The sequence below is a fragment of the Eptesicus fuscus genome, chromosome 22 (assembly GCF_027574615.1).
Source record: "Eptesicus fuscus isolate TK198812 chromosome 22, DD_ASM_mEF_20220401, whole genome shotgun sequence".
NCBI lineage: Eukaryota > Metazoa > Chordata > Mammalia > Chiroptera > Vespertilionidae > Eptesicus > Eptesicus fuscus.
In genome coordinates, this window is record NC_072494.1 from 4,843,223 (window position 1) to 4,865,313 (window position 22,091).

Below are 22,091 nucleotides of genomic sequence, written 5' to 3' on the forward strand. Positions count from 1 at the left end.
AGGCCGGGCGGCACCGGCACCCGAGGATCTTGGCGCCAACGCTCCTAAGGGTCCCGGTTTAGGTCCCTTCGGACGAAGCTCCCCGTCCTCCTCGGAAATAACGTGAAAGCTGGGCCGAGCGGGGTCCAACCGCCCGGCTGCTGGTGCTGAGCCCAGGGAATCAGGAGATCGTCCTGCAGCTTAACATTTTTTTTAAAAAAACGGATAGGAAAAAAAAATTATAAATAGGGGGGGGGAAAAAAATCCCTCCGTAAAAGTTTAAGGCGAGAAGTGGCAGCGGCAGTGGCGCGAGGCGGCGCCGCGCGGAGCCGGCGGGCGGGACGGCTGGAGACCGCCCGGAGCTGCGAGTCCATCATTAGCGTCGCCCGGGTTTTGGAGAGAGAGGCACCTTCCCGGTCCTTGCTGCCTCTCCACCCTCCGCTCCATCCCTCCTCCTCAGCTACCTGTCCAAGTCACCGAGCTTTTGCATTTGGGAAGAGGACGTCCGCGGGAAGGAATCCCCCCCTCTGGGCGAGGGCTCCGAGAGGGGGCGACGCCGGAGGCTCCCCCAGGGGCCCGGAGGGAAGGTAATGAAGCGGCAGGGAGTGGCGGGCGGGCGCGGGCTCGGGGCGCTCGGAGTCCCCTCCCGCTGCGGGCTGGGCGCGATGGGGACCGCGGGGCTGCGGTGGCGGCGGCTGCGGAGGTGCTGGGTCCACACCCCGCCCCTCCCGCTGCGCCCCGAGCCCTCGGGAGGCTCGGCGGGAACCTTCTCCGCCGCCCTCTGAGCGCCGCGCCCGGGGGCTCCGCCACCGCAGCCGCCGCAGGAGGTGCGCCAGGCTGGGCAGGGCTGCCACCCGGTGCCGTGCGCGCGGCTCCCCCGGCCGCAGGGGCCACTGGGCCACATGGTGAGTGCCGCCGCCGCGTCCCCCTCCTTCAGCCCCTCTGCCCCCCGGGCTGCCCCTCCCTCCCCCCCCCCCCCCCCCCCCAGTGCCAGCCGCTGGCGGGAGGCGAGGCTCCGGGGTGGGCGAGGAAGTTTGCGAAGCGCGGGGAGGAGGCAGCAGGAGCCCCGGTGCGCGCACACCCCCGCGCACTCCCACCCCCGGCTCGGGCTCGGGCCCCCGGGCGTGCGCCCCAGCAGGGGACGCCTGGCGTGTGGCATCCGGAGCGGGATGCTGGGCTGTGCCTCGCTGGACAGACAGAAGGAAGGGCACACGGCGCGCGCTCTCCCTCCACACACCTGAGCACACACCGTGCACTGAAGGGTCCCCCTCTTTTCCTTCCACCAATTGTCTTTGCTTTGGGGGTGGGGGTGGGGGGCTTGCCCTCTTGCGGGCTCTTTGCAGCCAGGGATCCCACTGATTGCATTTGACGTTCCCTGCATTTAACCCCTTTTATTGGTGCGAGATGAAAGCCTGGCTACCCCAGGTTGGGGTGGGCGGGGGCGAGGGGGGGATGCAGAGGGGAGCACTGATGTGGGGATGCAGTTAGGAATGGTTTCTCAGGTTCTCTGCTGGCATTGCATTATCGGTGGATGGATCCGGCTAGGGACAATGAGTTGCTCTCTCATATGGATCTGTGGATATCTATATATAATACAAATAATACTGACTGTTATTGGGCCCAAAATAAGCAATTAAGTGATGCATGCATTGGGCAAACTTGGATAAAAAAAGAAACTGCGCCCTCTGCTGTTTATCTTACCAGCCTCACCTGGGGACCTTTTTTTTTTTTCCCCCTTTTTCTTTTTCCAGAAATCCACTTAGGAGGTTGTCATTTTACAGGGCAAGGGAGAAAAATCCCCAGCGGGGGATTTTAAAGCAGCTTTATCTGGAAAAGCCGGAGGGTGCGTTCCCAATCGTATCGATTTCCAGAGAGTAAAGGCTTTTGTCCCCCACCCCCTTCCCCCTTCTCCTCCTGGCCCAGGCACAGGTAATTGTCGATCTTCAGAATGGAAAATTCTGAGTGGGATTCAGCATTTCACTCAACATATGGTGTATCTGGCAGTAGCTTTGCTCTAGAAATAAGGCCCTCGTTTATGACTGAAAAGAGTTTTCTTATCTTTCAGAAATGGGGAGAAAAAAAAAAAAACTCACCAGAAAATCTGACAAACAAAACCGTGGATTCACATATACTTAACAGTGAGGCTTGTTAGAAAAAGTTTTCCAGACATTGTCTTTGTCGGAGGAGGGGCAAGGCTCGGGGGATTTGTCCAGCCCTGGCAAAGCATGTCTGAGCCCCGGGAATGAGCAAGCCCTGGAACGGTGTCACTCTGAATGCCTAAATGTGCCCCCACCCCCTTCTCTTCGGCAAAAATAAAGAACAGAAAGAGCAGCTCCAGAACCGTCCACGGTTTGGGGGGAGGTCAGCACTTTCAGGGTTGCGTTAGGATAAAATGTGAATCTTTGCGTGTGGCTCACGGCACAAAGAACAGAATTTATCCAGCGTTTCCCATCATACTGTCTCAGCTCCCGTGCATGAGGGGCACATTCCCTGTCCTTTTCGGGGTGTCACAACATGAGGGCATTCGGGATGCCATATGTCTGTCTATTAACTTGGTGATACTCCCTAGGGTGGAAATTAAAATTCTGTAAGGAAAGACTTTCCTGGCACAGAAATCTGTTTTTCTTATTGAGATGTTCGTTTTGCCAGCTCTCCCTGGGCATGTGCGTGAAAGCGATGCACGTTACCTTTATTTATTTTTTAAAGAAGAGGCAAATCATGTATTTTGCAGTGTCCTTTGGTATATTTGTAACTGGAGCAGATACCTGTCTTTGCTTCCGTTATCGTTCAGGGGAACATCATCAAGTAACAAGCTTCAACAATGGAGCTGTTACCCACTTAGTGGATATGTTGTCTAAGTGTTGTACGATTTCGGGAGAGAGTTTTAGTTGCAAAAGCCCCAGGTCGCTCCGGAAGAAATAAAATTGCATTCAACTCAGAAAGTCAATTGCACGTTCACAGAAAAATGAGTGAGTGAGTGACTGTGTGTGTATGTGTGTGTGTGAACTGTATTGTATTGTAGTTCCGTAAGGGATTTAGCATCCTCTAAAAATAATTGAATCTTCAGAACCCAGAGTTTTGTTTCCAAACTTCCCGTGTGTTCTTTACGCCTCGGCTCTCCGGACTTCCCTGCCGGAGGAGGCAAGACTTGCTGTCCTGTGATCGTGAAGCCACGGGTTCCTTTAGGCTTCACCGCTTCTGAAATGATCGTGCGAATTATCCCGCCTCCCCGCGTCCTGCCAAGTGGATGCTGACTAATTTCCCTGAGCAGCCTCCCCTCCGGGGAGGCAGAGCTCCTTCCCAGACAAAGGTGTGCTGTTTGCTTTTGTGGAGAATCTCCTGATAGGCAGTTGCTCATAAGAGCCAATCAAGTCGCGTAGGAAAAAAAAAAAATGCCCATCACGTTGCAGAACATGTTAAACCCCTTGTATGTTGAGAGACGGTTAACCAAAGGAGAGAAGCAAGCGTTTCCGGGGAAGAGGACAAGAAAAGGCTCACCTTGCAACCACTAAATAAATGCAAAGAACGTTCCGGCTGCTTCGCCGCCTCCTCTGGTCAAGCTCATCGGGGCAGCGTTGGAGGCTCTGCTAATTTTGACAGGTGGTGGAATTTGTATATGGCATTATTTACAGGCTCCAGTCAATGGACTATGATGATCGTCTTTTTGTTCCTTCCCATTCAAAAACAAGTGTATTTATAAAACCCTTCACGTCTATGAGGAATGAGTCAATCGCTGTCTATTTCAGGTGCCCCAAGAGCCGAGTGTTTACGGCATAAATAGCCTACTCCCGACACCCCCACCTCTGGGGGAGATTATATAACAGAACGAGCGTGGAAAGCCAGCTAGAGTCTGGGGATTCACTCGCAGTATTCCCTCTCCGCTGATGAAATTGGCGGTTGGTTTGGACTGTCGCTGCCCATCCTTTTGGTCATCGTTGCCTGCATGTCGCCTTTGGGGAAGGCTCCTTTTCTGCTGCAAGAGAGGGCCCGGGAACTACCCCGGGCAGGGTTGATCCGAGGAGGAGGGGGATTAGCTACAGAATCCTGGAGAAAGATCACATTCCATGTGTGCGAGGCCATTTGATAGCCTGTTTTAGTCCAGATCAATAGCACCCATCAACCTGAGGGCATGACACCATTTTACATTTTTATGTGGGCGCTGCAAATGTATGCACCAGCCCGAGGTCCAGGGAGAGCTCCCAGCATGTTAATGGGTATTTTTAGCCGAGAGGACGTCTCACTGCCCGGGTAGAGAGATGCTGGCATTATTGGATTCGTGGTGAGTTCCCAAGGTCTGCAAAGTCACGAGCTAGACTAGGGGGCTGCCCAGGGCGCTCGGGAGCTGCTGGGAGTGAGGGATGTGCACACCTGGGACACGTTCGAAGCCACATCACTTAGCAAGGAGCTCCGTCCTGGGCCAGGAGGGCTTCATTTCGACCATTAAACCCCCACATATGTCATTGACTGCCCTTCTCCTAATCGGGTTGCCTAGCTATTTGCCGCCACGACCTAGCTTTTAAGAAGCTATTGGTGATTCTGACCTGCTTGTATAGCCAGATGGGGACCGGTGCCGTCATGTAATAAGAGATGTTAAAAGCAATGTTTTCACATGGTTTTATTTTCTTTGAAAACTCCACAACTCGCCGAAACCGGTTTGGCTCAGTGGATAGAGTGTCGGCCTGCAGACTGAAAGGTCCCAGGTTCGATTCCGGTCAAGGGCACGTACATTGGTTGCGGGCACATCCCCGGTAGGATGTGTGCAGGAGGCAGCTGGTCGATGTTTCTCTCTCATCGATGTTTCTAGCTCTCTATCCCTCTCCCTTCCTCTCTGTAAAAAATCAATAAAATATATTTTTTTTAAAAAAGAAAGAAAACTCCACAACTCGTTCAGAAGTCCTGATGTTGACAGGTTTCTGTGTGCCATGAAAGCTCATAGCTTTGATTTCCTATTAGTCTTATATTAAGGGAATTTTGCACCTGTGTGTGTTGCACCAACAGCTAAGGGAACCCTGATCAGAAGGATACGTGCTGGGTGAGGCATATTCGCATCTAGAAAATGAGGACGGAATCAAGGAATCCTGTGGACGAAGGGCTCGGCGCCCCTCCCCTCCTGACTTGTACCCCGCCGTGGCCCGTCCCCTTCCCCGTGTCAATGGGAGCTCATTAAATGTAAATCCCGCAGCCCGCCCGGGCCATGCCATATTAGTGCTTGCCAAGGCCTGACATTTTTAATACATTAATAGTACGTCTGTAATGGAATGGAAAACTATTAATCACAACTGGTTATGTGCCAGAAATGGGAGCTATAATTGGCTGCCTCTTGTCAGGGACGTCTGTCGCACAGGCCTGCAAGGGCCCTCGTGTTCAAGTATCTTGCACTCCTCTGCATTTTCCCTTGTCACTTCTCTAAATCCGATCAATGGTCTAGTCCATAATTCTGTGTAATGACCATCATTATCATTCCCGTAGAGTTTAATGAGAGGCCGTCACAGTGGGATGGCGGTTGGGTCAGGAAATAGAAATAGGTTCGCATACATTTCCTTCATGTCCAAATTTCCCATGTGCCTGTCTTACAGGCACCCTTTATTTTGGGGTGGCGGGAGGGCCACATGTGGATAAAGACTGTCATCCAGAAGAAGTGGGTTTGGGGGGTGAGGGGGTAACGTCCATTGGTTTTTTTAAAAAAGTAGAGTAACCTCAGGGAGAATTCAAATATTTACTTGGGGTCATTTATTTATTTTTTTAATCTTTATTGTTGAAAGTATTACATATGTTCCCCCCCCCCCTTTTTTTTTTTTTGGTGGGGTCATATTTTTGAAAGAAGATTAAGAATGAACTCCTAGCGCTTAGTCACCTCAGAGTCATTGCCATCCAGGTCGGGTTTTCAGGAACATACGGTCCTTGATAAATAAGTTGCTGTGCATTTGACACTGAGAATTGAAGTGAATTTCTGGTCGAGTGGAGTTTATAGTGCTTCCGTTGTAACACCCCCCCACACACACACACACACACCATGAAAGTGTTGGTTCTGGTTATAATAAAGCAGCAAACACTGTTGAACCATCAGCTGGAAAATGTGCATGTATACTGTTTTAACACCTCTTCAGATTATTACCTGTCAAAGTGGTGGATGTTTCCTTAAATATCAACTTACATCTATTAGTGAATCTGAAACACACACACACACACACTCACACACACACACACACACACACACACTCACACACACACACACTCTCACACACACACACACACACACACACACACACACACACACAAAACAAAACAAAAAACACGCAGAAGGCCGTAGTAGCCACCCCACATGCTCCTTGGGGATGTTTCCTTTTTAGCTTAAGATTTCCAAGCGTGCTCAACACACAGTGTAGTCTTTCCGTAACAGGGAGGAGGCAGGTTCAAATGGGTAGTTGATCCATGTATAGACAAACTGCTAATTGTTGCTTCCCAGGAACTCCACTCTTCAACTTTTCCTAATAGGAAATATCACAATTTGCAGCTGTATGATAACATTTTATGAATGGGATATAATGAAAATGGTGCTTGCATCCATAAAGCAATTATTATAAATTACTTTGCTATGGAAACACAATTCAGCCATCTGCTGGCATTTCGTGGTTTCCGTGGCTCCGTTCGTTTTAAGATGGTGCGTTATTTAAATAGAGCGGGTTCCTTTTGGGAGGTTGTTTGAAGATAGGGAACGCCCGTACCGAACCTGCTTCATGTCACTCAAAGGGTCTCCGAGGCTGTTTTCTGGAGCTCTGGGCTTTTTTGCCCTTTTTCGGTGGTTTTGAAAATAATGATTGGGACTGTGACAACATGGACCAACTCATTAAGCAAATTCATGCTTTGAAACCTGGAATCCAACTTTTATCATTTGTTTAGAGATGGGCTGTGATCCCCAAAGAGAAAAGTTGCCAGTTCAACCCACCAGTGACTTATACCCATAGCTATGGAGGCTGCATTATCAGTTAAGCAAGAGTATTTTGAAACAGTCATTTTTATTTTCTCTTAGAATTAGTGCCATATTATTCTGCTTCACGGCCTGTTAAGTCACCCTCGGCTATTTTTAAATGTGCATTTTAAATTGTGCGTTTTACTACTGAGCATTTTGTTTTAAAGCGGAGTATAATATTCGCCTTTGGGACAAATTCTCTTCTTCTGTCACAGAAAGTAACTACAGATGCGGATGTCATGTCTGTAAAAAGATGCGAGAGAAGAGAGAATACTGAGAAAAGGAAAAGTTTCTCCTTTGGTTTTACTTTGAATCTTTTTTTTTTTTTTTCAGAGTGCCAAATTATTTTTATGACTAAATGCAACTGAACAAAAAGATGCTAAATTCTCCCAACGTCATGGGCAACTCCAAAGGGGCAGGCTAGTGCAAACAAAGCCAGTTTTCACTCCAGCCACAAAAGCTGAGAAATGTACAAGCAATTGGTGTGTGTGTGTGTGTGTGTGTGTGTGTGTGTGTGTGTATGTGTATGTGTATTAATAAAAGGGTAATATGCAAATTGGTTGGGACGCCTTCATGCAATAACAGAACAGCATGGGGCGACCAGGCTGGCAGGGGGCGCAGTGAGGGCAACCAGGCCGGCAGAGGGGGGCAGTTGGAGGTGACCAGGCCAGGAGGGGGAGCAGTTGGGGGCAACCAGGCTGGCAGGGGGGGCAGTGAGGGGTGACCAGGCTGGCAGAGGGGGGCAGTGAGGGGCAACCAGGCCAGTGGGGGGGAGAGTTGGGGATGACCAGGCAGGCAGGGGGGAAGTTGGGGGTGGCCAGGATGGCAGGGGGGCAGTGAGGGGTGACCAGACTGGTGGTGAAGGGCAGTTAGGGGTGACCAGCCTGGTGGGGAGGGTAGTTAGGGGTCACCAGGCTGGCGGGGAGGGAAGTTGGGGGTGACCAGGCTGGCTGGGGGGGGGGTAGTTAGGGGTGATCAGGCCAGCAGGCAGAGGCGATTAGGGGTGATCAGGCTGGCGGCGGGGGGTGGGGGGGAGAAGAGGCAGTTAGGGGCAACCAGACCAGCAAGGGGGGGGCAGTTACAGGTGATCAGGCAGGCAGAGGCCGTTAGGGGCAATCAGGCAGGCAGGCAGGTGAGCATTAAGGAGCCAGTGGTCCCGGATTGTGAGAGGGATGTCCGACTGCCGATTTGGCAGTCAGATATCCCCCAAAGGGTCCCAGATTGGAGAGTGTGCAGGCTGGGCTGAGGCACCCCACCCCTCCGACATGAATTTCATGCACTGGGCCTTTAGTGTGTGTATTTTTTTTTTCCTTTGAGTAAAAGTAAAGGTTTATTACAGAAAAGCTCCCTGCTGCAGGGAGGGGACCCACACGGGTTGCTGGGACAGTTCCTTTGTCTAGGGGTCAATATGTGCCTGGCTAACTTCCCATTAGTTGGTTCGAAAAATTCGGCCCTAGCAACATTCATACATTTTAAACTTCAGGATTCCTGAATTCCCGCTCATTTTCCCTGCCCTGTGTGTTCATCCTGGGATGGAGACCCTTTGTTCTCACGATTTTACAAGGGACAGGGTGTGGCTGACCCACTGGTTTCTGCTGCGAATCCCCAACTGCTGTTAGGGAAGAGGGGTGAGGACCACTCTACTTCTGACTGGGAAGGAGCCTTGTTTATGGCAACAGTTGTTAGGGCTCCATCGGAGGTGGGCGATCTAGGGGACCACAGACCAAAGGGGCTGTTATTCGGGGATCCATTTCCATGACCACTTGCAGCTTGATGGATTCATTCTGTAGAATCTCGCTGGGGCCTCCAAAGATGATATCCAAATTTTCTGTTCGGGTCCGAGTCCGTTGTCTCATGAAATGGAAGAATGAGTTCGTGGACAAAGAGATGAGCAAAAGTAAAGGTTTCTTACAGCAAAGCTCCCTGCTGCAGGGAGGGGACCCAAGTGGGTTGCCAGGCAGGAACTGGGAGATTTCTAGGGGCTCTTTGCCAAGAGACAAAAGGCATACAGGTAGCTGCCACGTCTTTGCCAGTGTGGTAAAAGCGCTCATTTCCCTCATTGTTCTGGGAGATTTTCTAGCCCTCCCATAGGTGAGACATGCTTCAGGCCAGCTCCTTGCTCTCAGTCTGGTGAAGATGGAAATAAAGTTTTTGAAGCGAAAACCTGTAACTTCCCCAGAACACACACACACACACACACACACACACACACGTGTCTTAGTGACATGCAAGAGTTCGATCCTTCCTATTGAAATCCCCCCCACCCCCAGTGGGAATGATTTCTCTGGCCTGCTCACTCCATCACAGCAGCTGAGTCAAGGTGACCCATACCCCCCACACATTTGCTTTATGTTGCGTCCAACCTCCTCACTGTCAACCTTCCCTGTATTTGGTAATTCAGTACAGTAACTCTCCTTCTTATTGTTTCTACAGGGGTGTTGGTGCCAGAAGAAGAGAATGATTGATGGGACACAGACACCAGTTAGAGACACTCACCCTCTTGCTTCCAATATTGTCACCTGAGTGCGTCCCAGCAGCCCTGGTGAGCCACCAACGCCTGGGATCTCCCAGGGTGATCGGATGCTCAGCCAGAGAGCCACCCCTTTGCTGAATCACGATCCGCAACCGGACATCTTGCACAAAAACCAACCGGACCCCATTGAGTAGATATGTTGTAGGACAACAACCAACCCACAGGCTACTGTTAACACCCGCCACGTCAGTATGTTAGCTTTCCACCAAAGTCCTCCAGATCCCTGAGCGCACCCAGTATCTCAACCCTTCACGGTCAGTTTTGGCATCAACTTTGAGGTCTCATCCTCTTGTTCTTTTTTTTTCTTTTTAAATATCCGGCCCTACCTACGTATAGACATCCATGTGTGTGTAAAATAGACACAGGCCACAGATAAGCCAACCCTGTGCCAGTTCCCGCCAAGATCGCCAAGAATTTAGAGATGTATTTGTCAAGATTCCTGTCCATTCACGCCCTCTGGGTTACCGTGTCGTCGGTGATGCAGCCCTACCCCCTGGTGTGGGGACATTACGATGTGTGCAAGACCCAGATCTACACGGAAGAAGGCAAAGTGTGGGATTACATGGCCTGTCAGCCGGAATCTACGGACATGACCAAGTACCTGAAAGTGAAGCTGGACCCTCCCGACATCACGTGCGGAGACCCTCCCGAGACGTTCTGCGCGATGGTGAGTGAGGCCACCCCTTCGAATAGAAGGTTTCCTAGTCATTGGGGGCTCGTGGTGTATGACTACCAATGAGGTGAGTCAAAGACTCAACCCATCGATGAGCTGGATCTGTTGGGTGGGGACCATTAGGGCAGTAGGCCCGCTGCATCCCAGTACAGGCCAGTCCCACCTGGGACCACTGGTGACAGTGTGATGGAGCCTTTGGACCTGACCTTCCGCTTTCCAGGGGTTTCACGGAGACAAGGGCACTGTATACAAGTTGTCAAAGGACACGTCCAGGTGCAGTTGAGTTTCGGATTGGAGAGGGGACGTGAGCAGGCCGTATGCGATAGGGTCCGTAGAAAATCTATGGGCGAACCACCCTCCACCGCAGAGGTTCCTCCCTGTGGGGACCTAAGGCCAGTCCCAGGTTTTACATCTTGAGGCTAGAGTGGTGTCATGGTTTTCCTCCTCAGGAAACTTCTGGCATGTGGAAATCTTTGGTTAGGAGACCAGTGAGAAGAGAAGCAGGGGCGGAAAGAGGGGCTAACGTGTTGTGGGGAGCTTTGCCAGTGGCATCTTTATTATTTTAAGTCTTTATTGTTGAAAGTATTACGTAAGTCCTCCTTTTCCCCTCATTAACCTCTTCCAGCCAGCTCTTGTCACCCCTCCTCCCCCTGGCCCTCAACACCCCATTGCCTGTGTCCACGGGTGATGCATATATGCATACAAGTTCATTGGTTGATTTCTTCCCACCCACCCTCCCTGCCTTCCCTCTGAGGTTCAAGAGTCTGTTCATGCTTCTGTTTCTCTGGGTCTGTTTTTGATCATCAGTTTATTTTGTTCATTAGATTCCACCTATGAGTGAGATCATGTGATACTTATCTTACCATTTGCAACAGCATGGATGGACCTGGAGAGTATTACGCTGAGCGAAATAAGCCAGTCAGAGGAGTCTTATTTGTCAGTTCCTGCTGCCCCTTGTCTTCAAGGGCCGCGGTTTGCCATGGGTGTTTTAGAGTTGAACGTTGGGATGTGGGGAACATATTTGCTGAAGGTTAATGACGCGGAACATACAGATTCAGGTACAGCAAGTCCTCACTTAACTTCGTTGCTAGGTTCTTCGACTTGAAGAGACACAACGTGTAACGAAACCAGTTGTCCCACAGGCTAATTGGTAGAAACAAGAGTCAAATTCCGCTGGCGTTTCACCAACATTGTAAGTCGACAGCTTTGGATGAAATCATGTTATTTGAGGACCTTCTGGGCTGTCCTTTGGATAAGTGAAGTCATGGAGTTCATTGTTCTCGTGATGGGTCGGACACCTGTTCCGGGTGGAAAGGGAAATGCTATCGGAAAGGTAACCCTGGAGTGACACACTGAATTTTCACAGGGACATTGCTGACAACTCACCTCTGAGGCATGAGTAGAAGAGTTTGGTGATTGCAGTGATGTGCATCAGTGTGCTAAGGCATTCAGGCAGCCTGTTCATTTGGGCAAGGCCACTACTTTTGTGTCATAGGTGGTCTTCATTCCATCCAGGGACGGTGATCCATTTTTCACGGAACAGATAGAACCGTGTGGCAGATTTTAATAGTCTTCTTACCTGGCTTTATTATCTGGAACCTGGCCGGGCATTTTCAGGAGAGTGAAATGATTCATCAAAGTAGCATCTGTTAACAGTCCCCGGTTAGCATAAGATCATCCCAGACCTAGCACTGGAGAAAAGGTTTTGCAACAGGAAACGATTTTTTGAGCAATAAAGAGTGTTTTCACCTAAAAGCTAAGGGCTTGCCATTTTTCAGAAGTGCCTTTGGGGACTGGTTTGAATTATCGCCTAAACCTGATTCTGTGGGGAGCGAGAGAAAGAGCTTGGCGATTAGGTGTCAAGATGACTAAAGTCCCCCAGGAAGACTAAGTATTTCAAAGGGAGGACCCAGCTCCCTGGGAGGCGGGCAGGCATGCGCTTTGCAAAGAAGTCTCTCCTTAGGTACCAGAGACCTCCAGGAGAGGAGTTCATTCAAACAGGTTTGCAAAATTACAGTACGTCTGTGAAAAGGCCAGGGGAGTGGTGGGCTTTATATAAGGCCTTTAATCATCTCTCAGGAAAGGTCGGATTTCAGATCAGGTCGTGAATCTACGGGGAAATTGCATGCAGGTAATAGGTTGTATGATCTTTTACTCCTTACAGGACAGGAGGAGTTCCGGGCCAGCTCTTCATATTATTATTTTTTATTTTTTAATATGTTTTTTTTATTGATTTCACAGAGAGGAAGGGTGAGGGAGGGAGAGATAGAACCATCCATGATGAGAGACAATCATTGATCAGCTGTCTTCTGCACGTCCCCCTCCTGGGGATGGAGCCCACAACCCCTGACCGGGAATGGAACAGTGACCTCCTGGTTCATAGGTCGACTCTCCACCACTCAGCACACCGGCCAGGCTCTTCATATGACTAAGAACACTCTAGCACTGTGTGTAGGTTCTCCTGCCCTTGAAACGATGCGCCACTTCTGGACGTGCTCAGTGATTTACACGTCTCCGTAAAGTAGCACATCTCCTTGTTCAGAGAGTATGTCCACTTGCACGGGCCCCGAGGGACGTGTTCAATGGGTTCTTTGACGTGCGGCTTCGCCATCTCAGCCTCTGGCCAGAGAATGCCTGCTCAGCCCTGTTCCTGTCCCTTGTGCCCAAAGGTGTGCTTGGGGGTCTGCCGCACGCCCCTTCCCCCCCATCGTGGGTGGGAAAGGGGACGTTACAGAACTTCTCTCCCTGCCTTTCACAGGGACATGGTCTACGGCCCTTACATGAGCCAGTGCCTACCAGCCTACTGGCTAAGGGATGTCAGAGGCCAAAGGGGAGAACAGAATTCAAATGATGACCCTGAACGTCATCCCTTGGACGCGTGGTCGGCAAACTGCGGCTCGCGAGCCACATGCGGCTCTTTGGCCCCTTGAGTGTGGCTCTTCCACAAAGTACCACGGCCTGGGCGAGTCCATTTTTGAAGAAGTGGCGTTAGAAGAAGTTTAAGTTTAAAAAATTTGGCTCTCCAAAGAAATGTCAATCGTTGTATTGTTGATACTTGGCTCTGTTGACTAATGAGTTTGCCGACCACTGCCCTGGACTCACCTATGTGCTCTGTGTGCTCACGCATGTGAAACCCCACAGGACAGTCTTTGGAAAAGGCCACATTGTACTAGATGCCGCTGCACGGACGCCTTGGTGGGTTTCAGATTGTCAATGAGCCGAACCGTTTTCCGAGGGAGAGGGCAAGGCATATGAGACGGTACCCATCGGGGCTGCGTTTGGACTCCTTAATATGCATATGATTGGCATAAGGCAGTGGTCGGCAAACTCATTAGTCAACAGAGCCCAATATCAACAGTACAACGATTGACATTTCTTTTGAGAGCCAAATTTTTTAAACTTAAACTTCTTCTAACGCCACTTCTTCAACATAGACTCGCCCAGGCCGTGGTATTTTGTGGAAGAGCCACACCCAAGGGGCCAAAGAGCCGCATGTGGCTCGCGAGCCGCAGTTTGCCGACCACGGGCATAAGGGATCTAACCACCCGTCCTGGGAATGCAGACTCTGGGCCTGTCTGTGTGCCTGTGGGAAGCCAAGCCGACGACCACGGCCCAGTGCAGAAGCGCGTTCTCTGGGCAGGTTCGGGCTCCCGACCCAAGGCGGCCGGGCTGCCTCCGGATGCTGTCATCTCAGACCCGCTGAGGGCTCCTTAGCCCCAGGTCCGATGGACTCCGCAGTCATTTGTGTCTCCCCTCCTTGACACACGCACCCCACCTGCTCCCTCCGAGTCGTTATGGCCCATTACATCAGGGCACCTGCCACCGGAGCGCAGTCCCGCTTAGCCCTGATATGCAAATGTTCGTGCAAAATGGTTTCAGCGGTCACCTGCTCAGCCGGCGACACCCTTATTAGCTGTGACCACAGCAGCGCCGAGCACCGGGGGGGACGTTCGGTCAGAGGAGTGCCCTATCGTTCCCACGGCCCATTTAGTGTCTGTGAGGCTCAAGTTCACTGGCAATGCACTCAGGGTCTGTGCCCCTGCTGTTTGAACTTGCTTCGTCATTCTGTGTCATCCGTGAACGCCACGCTGACTTTAGAGGGGACATTTAAGAAGAAAGGGACCTCGTGATTCCATTGGACCACAGATCTTATTAGCCTGGGTGACCTACTTAATAACCCTTTGGTGTCTGGTGATTTTTAAGTTGTTGTATATTTATAAGACCAGCACTTTAAACATTAGTTTTCTGGGAGAATTCTGCCACTTCTACTCAGGATAATGGAATAGGGGATTACGGATAGATATAGGTATAAACGAATGGACAGGGTGTCCCCCCAAAATGTACACACACTTCACAGCTGATAGCTCAATTGATGTTGCTTCCGTTTTGGATTTAACCCATTGGAATGAATGATTGTTCAAAACGCGTATCATTTTTCGGGATGCCCTATCTGTATGAATTGTGCGTATTGAGGTCATACATTTTCTTTTTAATTTAATATTATACATTTCTTTTAAGCTGTTGGTGGCTAAAAAAAAAAATGGCTGTTTCCGTTCAGGGGGAAAGATCTGAGGGTCAAAGAGGGTTGAGGATCCTGTCTCAGGCTGGCCCACCATGTTGGTCTGGGTCGCAGCCTGCTCTGAGCCACGTCAGAGCCTCGGGTGGCGCAGCTTTGTCAGAAAACACAGGTCCTCCGGCCGCTGCCGTCCGTCCTGTGTGCATAAAGAAAACATGGGATGCATGAACCGGGGAGCCGAGCTGAGGGACAACCCGGATTGGCTTTGTGCTCAGACAGATGTAGCGGCCAGAGCACCACGCCACACCCCTGCGCCTTGCACACCCAGGCCGGATCATCTGCATTGATCTCCAGCCGGCAGCTCATTCTCCGGATCAGTTCAACCGAAGCTCTGACAAGAAGGCTGCAGGCGCAAGGAGTCATGGGCGTCCGTGCAATCTGCGGCTCCGAAGTGCTGATGACTGGAGGAACGAGGGCCCTTGGGTGCGGCGATGGATTTCGGAGCCAATCAAAACCAAATTAGGAAACACAAGATTATTAAGAAGTCTTCTGGGCATGTAATTTGGGCATAATATTATGAGGTGGACATTAAGCGTTCCCCTTGGAGACGCCCGGCATCATTAATGTAGCACGCCTTTAATTACAAGGAGGCTCAGATTACTAAAAAAAATGCAGAAAAGAAAGTACTCGGCGGGGTAGTTAGCAATACCCTCATTATGTTTACTGAAATAATGAAAAGAAGGGGTATAATTTTTCTAAATAAAATGTCAGGGTTGGAAATGGAAATGGATTTTCTTTAGGAAATTTACTAATGGGGACCTTGATAGGCATTTCTTCAAGTGCCATTGCAGGTCTATTAGCGATCGTTTTATATTGTGCCATTTCTATGTAGACTCCTATTAAGAAGGGGAACAAACTTTAATTATTGTAAGCATTGTGAATAGAGCATATTTCATTACGTTTAAATGGGATTTATGAAAGTGGTGGCAAGCCTTCGAGTTTTATGATTCGGAAGGGACCCGGTGGGACGAGGGAGTGGGGACGTGGCGTCTCGGAGGTCTCCATAACTTACATTTATGGCTTGACATCAGCCCAGGAAAGCCATCTGGTGGCTATCAGGTGGCCTTTGAGAAGTTAATTTGATAAACTCGGTTACATTTTCAATGACAAGGCATTAATATCAATTTTCCCCAAACGGGGAAATGACATTGACTTATATAATAATCGAATAATCTTAAAAATGCACTCCGTCCGCATGAAACATAATTCAATAAATGAGTGAAGTTTTAATAACGGCGACATATTTCATTCGAACTGATTTATCCCTTAATTATGCCAGAATGGAATTTTTAAAAACCTTCAGTTCCTTCATTATTAACACTCCATTGTTATTAGTTCATTATTTAGAATTTTTTCCTTAGGAAAGTTTAATTCGTGTTTGCAGTGAATTAAGTTCCGTGGAGATCAATCTTTCTGATTTATCACTATCTGAAGCATTTCCTTGGTGAGGACCCTGCAGTAGCGCCTTCGTCTCTATGGAGGCAAGTAGAAAGGACCCCACCTGACCTTTAACTCTGGGTGAGTGCAACCTTTCTTCCCATTGCTTCCCATCAGGACCCTAGGGCCGTGGTCGGCAAACTCATTCGTCAACAGAGCCCAATATCAACAGTACAACGATTGAAATTTCTTTTGAGAGCCGAAATTTTTAAACTTAAACTTCTCCTAACGCCACTTCTTCAAAATGGACTCGCCCAGGCCGTGGTATTTTGTGGAAGAGCCACACTCAAGGGGCCAAAGAGCCGCATGTGGCTCGTGAGCCACAGTTTGCTGACCATGGCCCTATGGCCTACTGGGGGACTTAGGCCTGGCGATGTGATTGGAAGGCTTGAAGCTGGATTTGGCTTGAAGCTGCGTTGGCATAACAACGTGTGGTTTCTGGGAAAGGCCTTGGGAGGCGCTGATAAAGATTATGGCTGTGATGCCCTGGCTGGTGTGGCTCAGTTGGTTGGGCATCATCCCATGCACCAAGAGGTTGCTGGTTCGATTCCTGGTCAGAGCACATGCCCGGGTTGTGGGCCTGATCCCCCCGTGGGGAGTGGGGGGGCGTGCAGGAGGCAGCCCAGAGATGTTGTGCTGTCACATGGATATTTCTCTCATCTCCCTTCTCTCTCTCTAAAAAAAAAAAAAAAAAAAATCAAACTATTCATTAAAAAAAGAAAGATTATGGCTCTGCTAATCTACAAAACCTGGAACCAACCCACGTGATACCTTGTTCCCAGACAGTGTTCTCGATGCGCACAAGTGCCCTTGTCTCTCTCTGTTGGGCTCATGCCTCACAGATATTTTTCCAGACGACTGTGTGCACAGTGAAGTGAACAGAGCACACAGCACATGCAAAACCTGGCGGCGGTGGTGAGAACCCAAGTCCAGTGAAGTCAAAGGAAGTACAGGAGAGTCTGAAGCGAATGAATACCAAACAGTGTCCCGGAGGATGGAGGAGAAGTAAGACCGGCACTCGGAATCCACAGGCGGAACATTATTTTTGCTGCATAACGAAGGGCCACTTGGGAAATACTCTCTGGTAGTCAAGTGTCTTATGTTAAACAGTGTCTGAAAAAGACAAAAAAAACAACAAAACACACAGGGTGGGCAGGACACAGCATTTAAATGACAGCGAAGTGGCCTGTTTAATGGTAGAATGACTTCTTTTATCTGGCAGGATCGAAGAGAAGAAAAAAATCATAGAACCTGATTAGTTATATATATATATATTTTTTCTTAATGTAGGACATGCTGGAATATGCTGAGTCAATAGACAAACCATGGCTCATCTACCTGGAGCTCCAGTTTCACACTAGGATTAGGGGAAGCATTTAACTGAATGCCCAGATGCAAGATGTTTAAAGGTGAAACATGACAGACCTGAAAATACTAACTGCCTTGTAGTAGACCACCCTGACTTGCCTCCTCAGTCCCCCACAGGTCACCTTGCCCACTCCCCGTCTAGAGGAGCATCTCCTGGGAAGGGTGCGAAGACGTGTCCTAAAAGCACCCTGGTCTGTCTGGACTCTTTGGGGGTCCCTCGGCATATGCTCTTTGGAGGGGCTGGGGCTCGCTCTGCTTTGCTTTGGAACTCTACAGAGGATCAAGGCGTATCTTGATCCTTTGACTTTGAGGACTGGGATCATCCTCTCATCTCATGTGCTTTTCCTACCTGGCCAAGCAGAACTTACTTTTCTTGCTTGGAATACTCTGCTGTTCTCCACTTATCCCACTCCCACCTCCCTTCACGATCTGGTTCTAGCCCTCCCTGGTTTGGCAGCCCTATCCCCAGTAGGGGGCGTGCAGGAAGCAGCCAATCAATGATTCTCTCTCATCATTGATGTTTCTATCTCTCTCTCTCCCTTTCCCTTCCTCTCTGAAATCAACAAAAATATTTTTAAAAAAGATCTAGTTCTAGCTGATTTTTCTATATACTTCCTGCCAGTTTCAGTTCATATTCTTCGACCCTTTAGTTCCTCCCTTTCTCTATGTATGTATGTAGATTGATAGATGATAGATAGATAGATAGATAGATAGATAGATAGATAGATGATAGATAGATAGATGATAGGCAGACATAGATATTGCATATATATTATCATTCCTATGTACTCTGCCTATGGACTCCATTGCATTGTGCCATTTAGCACTTTAGTACATTCTATTGATTTATACACCCACATACACATCATTTCATGTGTGTGCTATGTCCTGACTCTTTAACTAGGCCACTACTCTTTAAGTGAGATGATATGTGACAAAGCGTACCGTACGCATCAGTGTGTCACTTGCTCTTTTTACCTCAACATTCTGTTCTGGAGACACACTGTTATGGAGATCTCTGACGCAGAGAACACAACCGAGACTAAACCTTATGTTGCTCTTCTACCTCTGAGCATGCGTCACAGTCCCAGGCAACAAATAAAGAAGAACACGTTTTTAATTGAGCAAGTGGTTGAACATGGTATTGATTTTCCAGAACGTTGTTCCTTCTTGAGAACCGTGATCAGGAATCTCAGCATGTTGGTTTCCTCTGTACATGAAGGTACAGCTAGGAACATGGAGCGATGCACTGGGGCAGCTTGGGATGATGTTCTCCAGAGACAGCAGGGAGAGGCAAGGGCGCCGAGCTCTGACACTGAGAGCCGGTAGGAGGGATTTTCCCCATTTCTAATGGAAGGCTTTAAAAATATTTATCCATCTGCGACAACCCGGATGGATCTTGAGGCTATCACGCTAAGCAAAATAAGTCAGACAGAATAAGTCAAGAACCATATGATTTCACTCACGTGGGATATTAACCTGAAAGCTACAAATGAACAAACAAAAAACCAATCCTCATGGACACAGACAACAGCATGATGGTTACCTGAGGGAAGACGGTAGGGGGTAGGAAAGGGTAAAGGGGGTCAAACATATGGTGACAGAAGACCTGCCTTTGGGTGGTGGGCAATATACAGATGATGTATTATAGAATCCGTCTTTGGAAACAGTTGCACACTGAAAAACAGGTCGACACTAGATGCTGTTTATGAACCTATACATGTGAAAAAAGTACATGCTTTTTAACAGTGCACAACATGTATACAGCATCTGCCTGCATCGGCTTTGATTCACCAGCCCAAGGGGCAGGCTGTGTTCATGTGCCGTGTTTAGATTTCAGAATTCCTTTCCTCGCCAGAGGAGAACATGAAGAAGGTTGTTGCACACGCACGGTCATGGAAAAGGCTTAGAGGTTGGCAACGTTTTTTCTCATCTTCCCGGGAGCAGAGACATTCCCGGTGTCCGTCCTGCGAACATTGACGATGCGAGCTGAGGAAGACGCCAGAATCGGCTTTCACCCTTTGGCCTCCCTTGACACTGATGCCGAAACATGAACTGGAGGATTGAGCTGGATGCGGTTCCAGGGGTGGGTGTCCCCGAGAGGCCCAGCGGCTGGCATGGTCATCAGGTCATGTCTGAACAGTGATTTCTCACCCTCACCGGGAACTTCCTGTTTCGTTCCTGTTGTTCCCTTTCCTTCTTGGAAATGGTAAACTGAGGAAATCCAATTCACTCCCAGGCCACGCTCTCCAGGGAGAGGACCGGCCCCGGTGTGTGGCCAGCACCAGTCGCAGAAGAGGGTGTATGCACGACGTAGACACCGAGCTGGTGGCCAGTGAGTTCACTGGAGATGGTGGTGGTGCCTGCAGCCTTCTCAGCGATGCCTCCTCTGTGTGGTGCAGAGTCGGGCTCTGCGCCCCCACCACGGGGGTGGCTGCCTCAATAGTGCGGAGTATGGGGCAAGTAGATCTCACTGCGTGTTGTTGAATTGAACTTGGGCTGTACTTGTAAAAAAAAAAAATTTTTTTTTAATTGATTTCAGAGAGGAAGGAGAGGGAGAGAGAGATAGAAATGTCAATGATGAGAGAGCATCATTGATTGGCTGCCTCCTTCTCGCCCCCTCCTGGGGATTAAGCCCACAACCCGGGCATGTGCCCTTGACTGGAATCAAACCTGGGACCCTTCAGTCCACGGGCCGATGCTCTATCCATCAAGCCAAACCAGCCAGGGCAGGCTGCATTTCTTTCCAAAGCATATTTGCAGCTGATCTTTCTCAAGACCTTACGTGGTGCCAAGCGCTGTACTAAGCGCCTGGCCTTTGTGGGTTGATCTAACCCTCGATCCCATCATTATCCTATTTAATGAGGGGAGAAGCAATGGAGGCATGAGATGAAGTAACTTTTCCCACTAACTAGGGGGAACAGGCTGAAACCCGCCTGACACGTGTGTCCCTGTGCGGTAAACTCCCCCCTAATCCAATTTGTTGCATGAGGGCTAAAACCATCGCAAGAAAACCTTTTTTAAAAAAAATCACAGTTATGATTTGGACTCCGAGCTGCAATACTGTGATTTTGTTATTTAAAAAGCCTTTTATCTGAAATAACTCCGGGAAATTGGACTCTGTAAACAGAGGGCCGGGAACGTTGGGAATCCACGCTATGTGATGAATCTTCATTCAGCGGGACGAGAGCCAATCAGCAGTGTTTGTTTCCCCTCCTGCTTTCTCTCCCATGAACGTGCTCATATAAATGGAAATAAGCTGTTAGAAATCATAGAGGCCCCAATGCATATTGCGTTCACCAGCGCAAGCCAGAACAGGAAGTCAGCGGCTGTTGGCTAGTTAAAAATGAAAATTTTGTTCCTGTGGGGGAGGTGCTGGGAAATGTCATTAGTGGGGTACTTTTGATTTTTTTAGTTTTCCCATATCAATAACCACTGTGAACCACAGAGCCCCCTGCTTCCCTGCTGTCTCCCCGGGCATGTCCAGGGGGCATTTTTAACTTAACATGTTTATTATGAGACATGTTTCATTTCTTTGCCTCAACTCTTAGTCTTTTCCATTCCTGTCAACATTCGTTTATATTTACTCAGTTGCTCAAGATGAGAAATCTAGGAATTCTCCGTCACTCCTTCTTTAATTAAATCTCACTCATCTTTGTTTCAATTAGTATTTCATAGTAAATCACTCGGAAGTTGTTTGAGCATCACTAATAAACACTCGTCGCGGTGAATCAACGGGAAGAAACACGGAATTTAGAGAAATAAATCCTGAGCTGGAAACAGGAGCGAACGTCTTTGACCAGCCCTTTGTGCGGAGGGCGGCACATGTTAAGAGTGGCATCTTGCCTCATCCGGCCGCCTGAATTGAAAGAGAGGCTTTGACCTGCACAACTTACAGAAAAACCCCAGCTTTCAGAATTATCTGTAGTATTTAGTGGCTATGTCACTCCCCTCCCCCCACATCACTGTCTTCATTACCGGACTGTGGCAGTCGCCCCGACAGCGCTTGTAAACGGGAGTCTCCTTGCTTACTTTGCAAGGTGATACCGAAGCGTTGCCTCATCCATCACCGGACTGACTGGTCCCCGTGCTGGGAACTGAGGGTGCTGCGGCGCTGGGATGACTCAGACCGTGAGGGGTGGGCTCTCTTCCCGCTGAGAACCACAGCCCGGGACTTGCCGTTTAGACGGGCAGGGGAGGTGGATCAGCACACGTTGGGTACGTTGGCTTGTTAGTCTGGGGCAGTGGTCGGCAAACTGCGGCTTGTGAGCCACATGCGGCTCTTTGGCCCCTGGAGTGTGGCTCTTCCACAAAATACCACGTGCGGGCGCGCACGTACAGTGCGATGGAAACTTCGTGGCCCATGCGCAGAAGTCGATTTTTTACTCTCAAAAAGAAATTTCAATCCTTGTACCGTTGATATCTGGCCCTGTTGACTAAAGAGTTTGCCGACCACTGGTTTGGGGCAAGTTAGGACTGTTGTAGGAGTGGCAACAATAAGGCGTCCACCTCTTCCTACCCTCCTGAGAAAGGGCCAATGAATCGCCCCTTGTTG

At 49.4% G+C, this 22,091-nt stretch overlaps 1 protein-coding gene across 1 annotated transcript in view; it reads left to right on the top strand.

The window, feature by feature from the left end:
- The first annotated feature begins 383 nt into the window (after window positions 1–383).
- The window catches only part of NTNG1 (netrin G1), a 201,066-nt gene continuing 179,358 nt past the window's right edge, over window positions 384–22,091 (top strand). The window contains exons 1-2 of the mRNA XM_054711459.1: window positions 384–566; window positions 9,383–10,149. Coding sequence (XP_054567434.1) covers window positions 9,904–10,149 — 246 coding nt within the window. The 5' untranslated portion in view covers window positions 384–566; window positions 9,383–9,903. The remainder of the gene's footprint in view (window positions 567–9,382; window positions 10,150–22,091) is intronic.